Source organism: Carya illinoinensis, chromosome 1 (assembly GCF_018687715.1).
Source record: "Carya illinoinensis cultivar Pawnee chromosome 1, C.illinoinensisPawnee_v1, whole genome shotgun sequence".
In the NCBI taxonomy this organism is placed as follows: domain Eukaryota; kingdom Viridiplantae; phylum Streptophyta; class Magnoliopsida; order Fagales; family Juglandaceae; genus Carya; species Carya illinoinensis.
The window spans coordinates 50,605,507-50,618,137 of NC_056752.1; the positions used below are offsets into that span (position 1 = coordinate 50,605,507).

A 12,631-nucleotide genomic window follows, 5' to 3' on the forward strand; every position below is an offset into this window, starting at 1 on the left:
TCACTTCTTCAAGTAGGATCCTCCTTTACTGGGAGAGAGACACATGATGTAAAACATGAGAATCATATTCTATCTTATGGTAGATAATAATACCACATCAGTACAGTGTGAAAGAGGTGGAATGGGAGTGTGGTACATAAAGTAGCTCTAAATAAATGCAAAAACCACCATTCAACCCATATCAACCCTTTTCTCCTCTTACCTCCATGGGATTTTCTCCTGCTGTTGCCTCCATAGTCTATCCCTCCAAGCATTAAGTGTGTGTCTGAATCCCCTATCTCCTCTTTGTTCTCCTTAAGCCCAAAATTACACTCATAATTTGTCGAGTAGTCATTCCAAGATTGAGATCACAAGAAATGTTCAGAGAACTGTATTAAAAAAAAAAAAAAAAAGGCGTTTGTTAACTTTTGATGTGGTGGTAAGAAGCTCAGGAAGCAAAGCAGCAACCATTTGCAGATCAGTGGAAGGAAGGAACTCCAATCTATGTGTAGGCCAGACAAATCAAAGTCAAAATCCAAACTAAGGTAAAGCCATGACAATGTACATAGGAGTAGAGGAAGCAAAGACAAGAAAAATCAAGAAACTGTTGTTAGCTGGATTTGCAGTCCTTTCAAAGCTGGAACATCATGAAAATATATTGATCGAGAATCAAATCGATGCACGCATTCAATTACACATTAGGCAGCTTCCAACAACTTTTTTGGAAACATACCCTCATCTCCATCCCCATGGCTTCTTAATTTTCATAGAGAAAAGGATACACCAATTCTGTAAAATATTCTAATTTCTAGACGTTTACTGGTTGCTCTTTTGTAAGACTTCATGCAGGTTTTAATGAAATGATTCGTGTTTACAACAACAACAAAAAAAAAAAAAAAATGCGTTTGTTCATCAATACCCTGTATTTCTTTCTAGAATGTTGACACTTTATTTATTGAAAAAACAAAAAACTTAATACATAAGATTCTACTTTAAAGTATCATAAATAATTATAAACATATCAATAAATGCCTTCAAGTGATTGTCTAAAGTGTAATAACTCATAAATGTTTTTTTATTTTTTAAATCTGTCTCTTTTCCAATTACCAATTCTTAAAAGATCATCTCAATTTCAACGGAAAATTAATCATATATATCCATTTAGGGTAAAATTTCAGGTATTTTGGCCATTTCACGTTATGCGACAATTTAATTTCCAACTTAATTTAGCAGTTGCATACATACGCATACTTCTCCTTGACCAGCTCATTGGGTACGTTTGGTTCGCAGAGAAACTCTTTCCCCTTTTCGTTCCTTACATTAACCCAATTTGGGATACCAATTTATAAAACTTGCTTTTTTTTCATCAATCATAAGGATGCCGGGTTTTGTGAGACAGATCGGCTTTTTGTTGTTTTTGGAATCTTTTTCTTCTTGTTCATCAATTTTCCCTTTCAACATTAGTCTCTTTTTAAAATACTCATTAGGTTTGGGGATTTTATTGCTAATCTGCTTGAAGTGTCTGCACTCTATAGAGGTTTCTTCTTCGCTTTTTCCACAATGAATAGCTTTCTTAGCATAGGAAATTTCTGGCCTTGACCTCTACCTATAGAGGTGAGTTTCCGTGATTTCTTGCTCGATATTAAATTTAGGAAAAATATAGTTGCAAGCATAGTTGTGCACTAATCTGTGCACCAATATGATGTGATTGGTCAAAAAGTAGATTTTATTGAAAACAGTGTTAATTTAAATTTTAAGTATGAATAAATCAGTGTTGGTACACAGATTAGTGCACAACTGTGCTTGTATGTAGCAAAACTCTTAAATTTAAACAGGTTTTCTATAGGCAACCGGCTAGGGGAATCACGGGGGCACCTGTGGCTGACATGGATTTATTTAAACGGGGTCGTTTCATTCAAAGTTCACTCCACTGAATTCCATTCTTCCCGAATCCCCTTTCCTCTTCATCTTCCCATTCTCCCAAATCCCCTTCAGACCAAAGGCAATAACCCAGTTCCCACAACCATTTGCCCCAACTTTCCTTGCCATGCCAGAGCACTTGAACAAGATCATTAAGTTTTCAAGTCCTTTCATCACTATCAATTTATTTCTCGATCGCATCAAACCCTTTTTGTACAAAAAACATACATAATTTATGAGATATCAACGAGAAATCAGAAACCCGATATTACAAAAAAATGCTCCTTATTCCATGTTCTCAAATCTTTCATTGAAGCTTTTGACTTCTTTATAATATGTCGATGGATAGAGCATGAAAACCATAACCTTTCCGCCATTCTTGTACTCTTTCTAGAAACCACTTTGCTTCTAGCTGCATTTTAAAATGGGCACTTTGAGTCTATAGTTTGCAGCTTTAACAAATTTCAGAGCTCATTCTAACATATATTCAAAAGATACAATTTATTTCAATAGTTTAGAAAGCTCAGAAATTGGAACAAGGAAGTAAGTGGCATGAATCACTGCCCACAATAATTGTACTCCAGAATAAACACTTAAGCATTTTACTCAAGTTTGAACTATTATGTGTGTATCAGTATGGAAATGTAGCCGCTAGGAATCAAAAAAAAAAAAACTAAGAAGAAGGAAGAAGAAGTGATTTGGGGCTTCTTTTGTATGAAACGCTACATTTCACTCTCATTTTCCCATTTCTCATTTTCCACGTGGCACCGGTTACGCGGGGGTTTTCCCATGCGGTTGCAAGTAAAATTATTCAAATTCAAAACATGAAACCATGAAAGTCTACATGTAAAGAATATGCAATCCACTATTTTGTAAGAGCATGTGGGGCATATTAATAAATAGAAAATTAAGTCAACTAACGTGATGTGTTATATTAAATTATAAAATTATTTTTATTATAAAATAGATCAAATATATTATATAAATACACGTTAGCTTGTGAGTTTAATACTTTTATGAGATTTTATCAATTCTCATTAATAAAGAGTCACGACATTGATAGATAATAAAATTCGCTATATCTCTACGAGCAGGTTCTTTAATTAAAACGAATGCTGACGTGATTACGTTTCTGCAGCTTTTATATATGTACCACTCTATGTGCTTCTCGTCGTTTATTATTGTTGTAAAATATATATATCACAGATTTCCATTCAATTTCATATCCATTCTTAACTATTAAAATTGAAGATTATGTTGAATATTTTGATATGAATAAATCATATTCTTGTTCACGATTTCTTTTTCAGTTCAAGAAAAAAAGAAATGGATTGGATAGATTTAGGAGAAATAAAACCGACCATAAAGATAAATAATTAGTGTGTACACATGTGACCATGTGACTTATATTTTATGGTTGTGTATTTAAAATAATCAAAACGGATGGATAGGCCGCTATATATTATACGTAGATCAATAAAGTGAAAGAATACCTGTGGGACTACTTATCATTCTGATTCTCTGATATTAATATCTCTTTTTCTATCATGTCTGATGCGTAGGAGAATTATTTTTTGGGACTGTTAATGGCGATGAAAGAACATGTAATTGCGCCAATGGATTCCAAAATTTCCACACAAAAAAACCCTCAAATTTGCTGGCCGATTGCATTGGTTATTGACTATTAGATATCTTCAAGCTGCATGTGAATGCTACCATTCAACTTATGACATCCAACCATGCAGGAAATTAATGGGTTTGATCCTTCATGAAGGCTCTTGTTTCCATCGCTCTTTAAAAAAAAAAAAAAAACTACCTCATGTTTCGTGGATATTATTTTAAATTTTCACATGTTTGGAGTGTATAGTTTGGAGGAAATGGAAATTAGGAGACTCGTATTCTAACTATAGTTTGGAGACTTGTTTTCTAATTTATATATAAAAATTAGCACATGTTTCGTCGATATTATTTATCTATCGAAAAAACTAATATAGATGGTACACTTTATGCCCACTAGGTCATGATCTGTCTCAAGAGCATCTTTTACGTGTGTCAGCATGCAACAGTTACCTACTGTACATACTAAGTGCTTATTCGGTCCGTATCCATTTCTTTTCCTTTATGCATGTTTCAAAACCAGGATTTCTTAGGAAAACACTAGAAAATTGAGGTTGTTATTGAATTGTTTTGTCAAATTCCCATCATATTTACAGCTTGTTCATCAGCAATGACCTTTCTACGAGGTAATGAAGTAGTAGTAGTACTGTGATCATGCGTGAGTTTGTGATGGGTTTTCGATTCTACAATAATGGAATTAACAGGTGTCTCTGAATTATTTGTAGCCCCAGACAATGCAGAATAACAATAACGATACGGCCGAAACATTGCATCTGGCTAAAAAAAAGTTAAGTAAATTAATTAAAAAGGAAATTTTATTTGAGTGTCTCAGACTGATCACTGTTCGGCTTAGGTAAATTCCGAACAATATATATTGAGATCAGGCACAGAAGGTGCCATATACTTTAATGAACAGGAATGGCCACCGTCGTCCACTTGATTGCATGGTTCCTTAGAAGAATGGAGGAAATGTCATCAGAGTCCAAACTATACACTTAAAATTACCTTTCGGAGAATATAATAACAAGGAGTACCAAAGTTTCCACTTCAATCTCAGTAGATTCATGGCACAATATTCCATGGTCATATATAACATTGGACCAAAAAGGGGTTCTGGGTTAAGCGTACAAGATCACTGCGTCCACCAAAACAAAGGGCACAATGGTAGTTTCGGAAGGGAAACGAGGTTTCTGATCAAGAGCAGAGCCTATTTAAATGGAAGCATTCGGGCATTAATATGGCGTACCAAATTAATCAGTTTTCCGTTCTGCAGACAAAAACTTGATATATAGCAGAGGCAAAAAAATGTGGCCAGTACTCTTCTTTCTTGTTACAATGGTGGTGATCTCCCAAGGGTCAGCACTGGGTCTGAACGGCCACCAGATTCACCTTCTCCAGCCAAAATCTGGTTCTTGGGGTCTCCATGTTCCGAATGTTTCATGCCTAAGTTGGCGACTTGGGGTGGAAACTCACAATATTATTGGCTGGTCAACGGTTCCGAAAGAGTGCGAAGGCTATGTGGGGCACTACATGCTGGGCTATCAGTACAGGAGTGACTCCAAAGTGGTTGCTAACCAGGCTTTACTCTACGCTCAGAGCCTCGACCTCGCCGGAGATGGCAAAGATGTTTGGATCTTTGACGTAGACGAGACTACGCTCTCTAATCTACCTTATTATGCGGAACATGGATTTGGGTACGTACATACGCAGTAAAACAAAACTTTCCGGACCAATTCGGTCCAGCTTTTTTCTTTTCTCGGCAGGATAAATTAAGCATTGTGTTTTCGGCCCAGGTTATGTGAAATTGATTGCCACGGCCCACTTACTAATAATTAGATTGAAATTTCAGGGCGGAGCCCTATAATTCCACGTTATTCAACGCATGGGTCCTCGAGGGCAAAGCATTTGCATTGCCGGAGTCTCTGAATCTGTACGAGAAACTGTTATCTCTGGGGATTAAGGTTGTATTCATAACAGGAAGAGGAGAAAGTCAAAGAAATGTCACGACAACCAATCTAAAGAATGTTGGATACCACACTTGGGAGAAGCTTATACTCAAGTAATTAATCTAGTCAACAATAAATGTTTGTGGAATATTAATTGCGCGCAGTTGTTGTTCACTTTTGTTTCAATATATATGTATATATATTAATATTAAAAAAGTGACATATATGGATGTCTGGTTGCAGGTCGTCGTCTTATACAGGCGTGACATCCTTGGTGTACAAATCAAGTGAGAGGAAGAAGTTGGAGAAGAAGGGGTATAGAATCGTGGGGAACATGGGTGACCAGTGGACTGATATCTTGGGGCATCATGCTGGCAATCGGACTTTCAAGTTACCCGATCCAATGTACTACATTAGTTGATGCATGGATATTTATTATTTACTTCGCCGTATTTGCCATTTGGGACTAAAAGTACAAGCTCATCAGTGCATGCAATTAGATTATTAAAGATTCAACAGATCTCTATTACCTTTATATATTCTATCCCATGAATGCTAAATTGTTAGATTATTGAGCCGAGCTCGCTCTTCATGCGATAAATAAGTTTATTTGAAACACCTTATTTTATCCTCTTATATATTAGTCCAATTAATTTATTTAACAAAATTTTGTTATGCAATTACTTTTATATACTTTTTGTGTACTCTATTAATGTGATTGGTTGCATCATTTGTTTTAATATAAAAAAATAACTGATTTGACTAATTATATTAATGAAGTGTGTAAAAAGTACTCAAAAGTAATTAGATGTAGCAAAACTTTTTATTTAATGCGAAGAAAAATGGTTATATTTGGTGGAACTTTCAAATCGGATTGTTCTCGCAATGGGTGAAAATTGAAGGTAATATAGAGAGCATTCTTAAGGTTAATGCATGTAGTTTCTAACTAAAAGGATATTTAATAATGATATTTTTTTTAATTTACTTTTTAAAATATCGTTAAACATACTTTTTAGATGAGTGCTACTTCCATAAGAAAATTGTACAAAATTAATCTCTCAAATGGATGTAGTTTTATATGACTATTAAATCTATTTTATAATAAAAATAATTTTATAATTTGACAAATTATATCAAATTATATCAGTTTGTGATGTTACTTTTATATAATCACTTTATTAATTAGAGTATTTTCTTACTTTTTAACATGCAGGACAGTGTAATAATAAGTTTAAAATTATTTATATTTAAATCAAGTTTAGAAATAAAATAAAATTAAATAAAATGAGATGAAAATTATTTTTAAATAGAGTTTTGAAATGATACAAATTTATATCCTTAAATTTATGAGGATAACTTTTCATTGGTTTATCCTACAAGCTCTTTTTATTGGAAACCAACAGGTGAAAGCCACGTAAGGCTATATCTTCAAATTAAGTTTTTCTATGTACAAATAAACTTGTACACTAATCTGCATATTAATACTGATTCCTTCATATTCAAAATTTAACTTAGCACTATTTTCGATAAGATCTACTTTTTGACCAATCACATTATATTAGTACACATATTAATGTATAATTATGTTTGTAACTAAATTTTTCCCTTCAAATTATACAATCTGCGCTGCAGAGAAATTCTATCACTCGGTCGAGAACCCCCCCCCCCCCCCCCCCCCCCCTTTTCTCTCTCACGCAAAGCCATCCAACCCTCTCTCTTTGTCTCTCCTTCAAACCCAATCAAGTAGAACTAGAAATCCATCCAAACCTCTTTAGATGTCTCTCCTTCAAACCCAATCAAGCAGATCGAAACCCATCCAAACCTCTCACTTTGTCTCTCTATTGAACAACCATTCTCTGAGTGTCCGAAACTGAAGCCCATAAAGAAGTTTTAATCTTAAGCAACTGAGATTTGTAGATTCAAAATCGAAAGAGAAATCGACATCATAGAAAAATCATGGGCTGCTTGTTTACACAGGAATTCATAGTTAGAGCATCCGAAAATCATTATCTGGTCTAAATGGTAGCTATTAGAGCATTCGAATAAGCATAGTTAAACAAAAAGTTAAGGAAAAATGAATAAAAAAATTGACCAAAATAAGATAAAAAACGTGTAAGATTCATGAAGGGGAGAGAGACAGAGAGTTCGAGAGATTGAGAGAGAGAAAGGGGTGGGTTGGGTAGGGGGGTCGACAGGAGTTTCCCTTGCATCGCGGTGCACCAGGTTGAAAATGGAGCTCATATGCGGCATATTTCCATTCGTGTTGTTCTCTACTTGTAAGAGTATTCGATCCGAAACGTTTAAATTTATATTAAAAAATGAGTTTTAAAAATAATAAAAATCGAAATTTTTTGGGACCACACCCAATATTCACTATGCTTAGATCACATCTTTTACAATGACCAATGGGCCATTGAGAAAGCTTAATTATTCCGACATTAAAAAGTTTTAGGTGGCAATGATCACGTGCAATGGATAATTTTTTAGAGTTAAAAAAGTTGTACTACCTTCTGACACTAAAGACGTTAGAGACAACGTTACATGACGTCGTAATTAATTAGCACGTTTTAGAATGCCGATCTTCACCGATCAGCGTATTCCAGCTCGCATCGCATATTCGTCGGTTTCCAGGCCCAGACTCATCATTCCATGCAACATAGACATATATGCCCCTCTTTCTTAATTATTAAAAAATTAATAAAATGATATAATTTTATAAATATTTTTTAAAAATATTTAAAAGAAAAAAAATACAATTACACTGTTAAGTTAAGAGGACAAAGTCACTTAGCAACTAAAAATAACCACTCGAGACATAATGAAGAGCATAAAATGCATTAGTTCTTCTACGTACAACTGGTAGTGGGAAACTGCCAGGTAATTGGTTGATATTAAATAAAAATAAATAAAATCTATAATACATGTCGAGCAATCTGATGATACCGAAGAAAGCAAAAATGAAATGTAAGAAAAATATTTTATAAAGGAAAAATATACACAGTAATTTTACACTTTTTTAGATTATTAAAAAATATAAATTTATTATTTTACTCTCTTTTATTTTACACTTCAAAAATGATGGTATGTTAGGTGTGAGGTTGCTGTATAGCAGTTCTATTTTATAAAATGCCTCTCATCTTCTTCGCATCTTCCAAATAGAGTCCAATTAATTCTTTCGTTCTCAATTTTTTTTTTTTTTTTTTTTTTTTTTTTTTACTTCTCAATCGCAAAATCAGCCCTTTCTTTCCCTTGAAGAGATTAATTCTTTAGGCCATGTTCAATTAGAGGGAAAAAGTGAGAAAAGAGATTAAATAGAGGATGAAGGAAATCTATTTCTGGGTCGGAAGGGAAATTATGGGGTAGGAGAAGATTTATTTTTTGGCTTCTGATCCTACCATTGAACACTTTCTTTCCATTTTATAGAAAACAATGACAACAGAGAGAGCCTTCATGAGAGGATGGGAGTGCATGTATTTGTTATGGGTTGGACTACTTTAACTGCGGTCGCACATAGCCTTTGCAATTGAATTTCAAAAATGTTGAATATAAACGCTTTGCATCGGAAACCTATGCGTCCTCACGTCCTCTTTCTCTCCAACTTCTTCCTCTTCCTCTTCTCGTTGATCAATGACATCGTTGACCTCTTCCTCTCGCCATTTTTGTTTGCCTTTTGTTGGTTTGGTGACACAGGCTCTCTAATTACTTGAATACTTGCTGCTCTCTTTCCTCTTTGTTATGCAAGAGAGTTCTTGGAAGCTCGTAGAGCTGAAACTGGTCAGTGTTTTATGTTTTATAACCGATTAATTCTCTTGTTCTATAAAGAAATACAGACAGGGTTTCATACTTTCTAAAGGAACAAATAAAAAAAGCACTTGCCATGCTCCCAAAATATACAAGCACTGCAGACCGTTTTCTTTTACATGTAAAGTGAAATTTTTCTTTTATATTTTACATCTGTCCATTTTTTTCATCTCCGACATGTTATGAACTGCTGATTTTTTTACCTGTAGGCAAGATAAATGGAAGTAATGCTGATTCTTTATCTATTAAAATAGATTAACCTAAACCTGATGTAATGGTAAATGAATTCTTCTCAGCCGATCCTACTGGTGGAGGCAGAGATCTTGGAAGTGAGCAAATATTGGGTTTGAATATTGTTTTGACCTCTGATGTTCACCTGGGGATGAATGCAATGTTTACCGAGTCATGCTACACAACCCCCAACCCCCCAACACTCCACTTATTTTTTAATTTTTATTATTTTATTTATTATTTATTATTTAATATATAAATAATAAATAAAATAATTAAATTAATTTAAAAAAAATAAATTCAAAAAAAAATATTAAAAAAATATTAAAAAATAAAAAAGAGGTGGGATGTTGGGGGGTTGGGGGTTGAGAAGATTTATTCTTAAAATTCAAGATGTGAAAATTATAGCATTGCATTAGTTTATTGAGTTATGATGTATTATTATTTATTTATTTATTTTTTAATTTATGTTTTGCATTGTGATGTAAACAATAATATTATGTATTTTTCATTTTTATTTATTTTGTTCTTTAATTTATTTTATTAAAAAAACTTTTAAAAATTGTTTAAATTATTTTTTTAAAAAATCTAGGCAACTTAAACAGAATGAAAAAAAGTTTTAAAAAGTCTTTAAACAAATTATAGTCTTTCAAATCCGGTTATAGCACTTTTTAATCTAGTTATATCAAATTTAGGTTATAATTCGGATATATAGATTTTAAGTCAAAAATTCGGATATTTGGATTGTTATCCGCCTGAACTGGATTCGGATTTTAGAATCATAATTCAGCTATGGCCGGATATCAAGATGCGGATGAACACTCTTATTATAAAAGTCAAAATGTAAAATAGAAAAATTAGATTTTAATAATATATTTTAAAGAATATGATTGAAATTGTTCTAAGGAGCTGAATTAACATGAAAATAAATCTATCTAAAGAATTATAAAGTTGATGATGCAGAAGACAGGCTATGTATAGCTGATACGATAAACTTCGATTTATTAGATAATTGAATTTTTACACCAACTTATAAGTGTAATGATTTATATATATATATATATACACGTGCGCATGCACGCTTTGTGTGTATTATACATTTTGTTTATATTTATTTATTGAAGGGACTTTTTGTTAACTCAAACGTGAAAAAAGGCTCAATTGCAGAGGACAATTTTAATATAATATAATTATAATGTAATCAAATTTTATTAACTCTGTACAGACCTAATTTTAAAGCAAACGTAACATAAGCACGGTGAAAACGGACCATAAAGATAAATAATTAATAAGTCTGTACACCTGACAATGTGACATATTTATATATTTCATATGGTTGTGCCAAACGCTTAAAATAAGAAGGGCCTTATCCACGCGAGTATTTAAAATAATAAAACGTATGGATGGACAGGCTGTGACGCGTTGATTAATACTGCACGTGGAAGAAATAAGAATACTTGCGAAATTAATATATACCATGCTATCTATTCAGTATCTATGAACTAAGACGTATCGAAAACCACCATGTATTATGTAATGGAAAATGCTGCATATAGGAAAAGTTTGTGATTTTTCTTTAAAAAGATTTAAAAATATTTTAAAAAAACACAAAATAAAAAAAAAAACATTTTTCCTGTGGCAGGAATCATAGGATGTCACACTCGGTGGCCCTAACATCATCAAAGAAAAAGTTACTATATTGCTTTTTCTTTTTTCCTTTTTAAATTTTGTGATTAAATAAGTGATTTAAAATATATTGATGTATTTTATAATTAAAAAAGTAATTAAAAAATATGAAAAGAAAAAAAATATTAGGCGATCACGAGCGGTAAAGATGGGGCGACAGAGTAGCCCCATTCCATCATCAATTATCTAATTAAGAGTTCTGCTACAGGTACCTGCTCTTGGGTACCCTTTGGGCACTTGCTGATATGAGTCAGCAAATATATTATTAAAAAAAATTAAATTAAATTAAAAAAAAAATCGATTTAGAAACAGATTTCAAACCGAAAGAGAAATCAAAGGAACCCAAGCATTGCCAAATGACCCAATTTCAACCCTTCGTTATTCAACTTCTCAAAAGCACTGCAGTCCAAAATCTATTTTCATGGTAGCCTCCCCGACAGTCCCTATTAGAATCTTCACAAAAAGCTCGCAAACTTTTTACCATCAAATTCCTTTTATATTTAATTGAATAAATCTTCCCAACCCCCCAACCTCCCAACATCCCACCTCTTTTTTATTTTTTAATATTTTTTTAATATTTTTTTTTTGAATTTATTTTTTTAAAATTAATTTAATTATTTTATTTATTATTTATATATTAAATATTTGATAAAAAATAAAATAATAAAAATTAAAAAATAGGTGGAGTGTGGGGGGTTGGGGGTTGTGTAGCATAACTCTATTTAATTTTGTATAGTAATTTCTAAACTAAATAATCCTGGGGAAAAAGGAGAGGGAATTTTCATGAAAGATGAAAATGAAGAGATTTTGAACTCAGCTTTCAATCCCAACAATTCTAGTGAGGAGTACACAATGTACCACGAAGAAGAAGAGCTTGAAGACGCTAACAAAGAAGACGAATTATCTATAGATCGTTCTACTCCCTTGAGGTATCGTCTGATTTATTTTTAATGGTGGAACAACTTATTTGAACAGAAGAAGATAAGAAACACTTGCAGTTGTCGGTGGGGTAACTTGTTTAAGAAGTTTGTTGTGGGGGTGTTTTATGGGGTTTACTTCTATCACATTCAAAAACTAAAATTTAAACGTACCATTTCACTATTATATACGTTGACGCTCGGATACACGGGGGTTCTTAACTTCGAGTACAAATAAATTTTCTCAAATTGAAACAAGCTAATTAATTAGACAAAATTATTACATGTACTCGGGGGTTGTGTACCTTTAAAAGAATCGGCTGACGTGAGCCGATATATTAAAAACATAAAACAAAAAACCCAAAAAAAGGGCAGAAACCAAAAATGAAACCCAACCTAGAAAACAGCTAGCGTCCTTGTGGGCGAGTGCTGTCAAAGATATTTTTCTGAGAGAGAGAGTGTGTGTGTCGATTGGGTCTGGTAGAAATTTTAACAATCCATAAACTTGAAGTTCGCTTTTCAACAACCCAAAGG

General features: G+C 33.0%; 1 protein-coding gene across 1 annotated transcript; it reads left to right on the plus strand.

Moving 5' to 3' along the window:
* The first annotated feature begins 4,564 nt into the window (after positions 1–4,564).
* Positions 4,565–5,997, plus strand: LOC122303293 (stem 28 kDa glycoprotein-like). Its single transcript, XM_043115004.1, has 3 exons — positions 4,565–5,210; positions 5,366–5,575; positions 5,706–5,997. The coding sequence occupies exons 1-3, from the start codon at positions 4,822–4,824 to the stop codon at positions 5,881–5,883; spliced, it is 777 nt and encodes a 258-aa protein (XP_042970938.1). The 5' UTR covers positions 4,565–4,821; the 3' UTR covers positions 5,884–5,997.
* Positions 5,998–12,631: the final 6,634 nt, after the last annotated feature.

Coding starts and splice junctions, on each gene's coding strand:
- LOC122303293 (XM_043115004.1), top strand. CDS start 4,822: ATGTGGCCAGTACTCTTCTTTCTTGTTACAATGGTGGTGATCTCCCAA. Junction 5,211..5,365: donor TATGCGGAACATGGATTTGG/GTACGTACATAC, acceptor TTGAAATTTCAG/GGCGGAGCCCTATAATTCCA. Junction 5,576..5,705: donor TGGGAGAAGCTTATACTCAA/GTAATTAATCTA, acceptor GTCTGGTTGCAG/GTCGTCGTCTTATACAGGCG.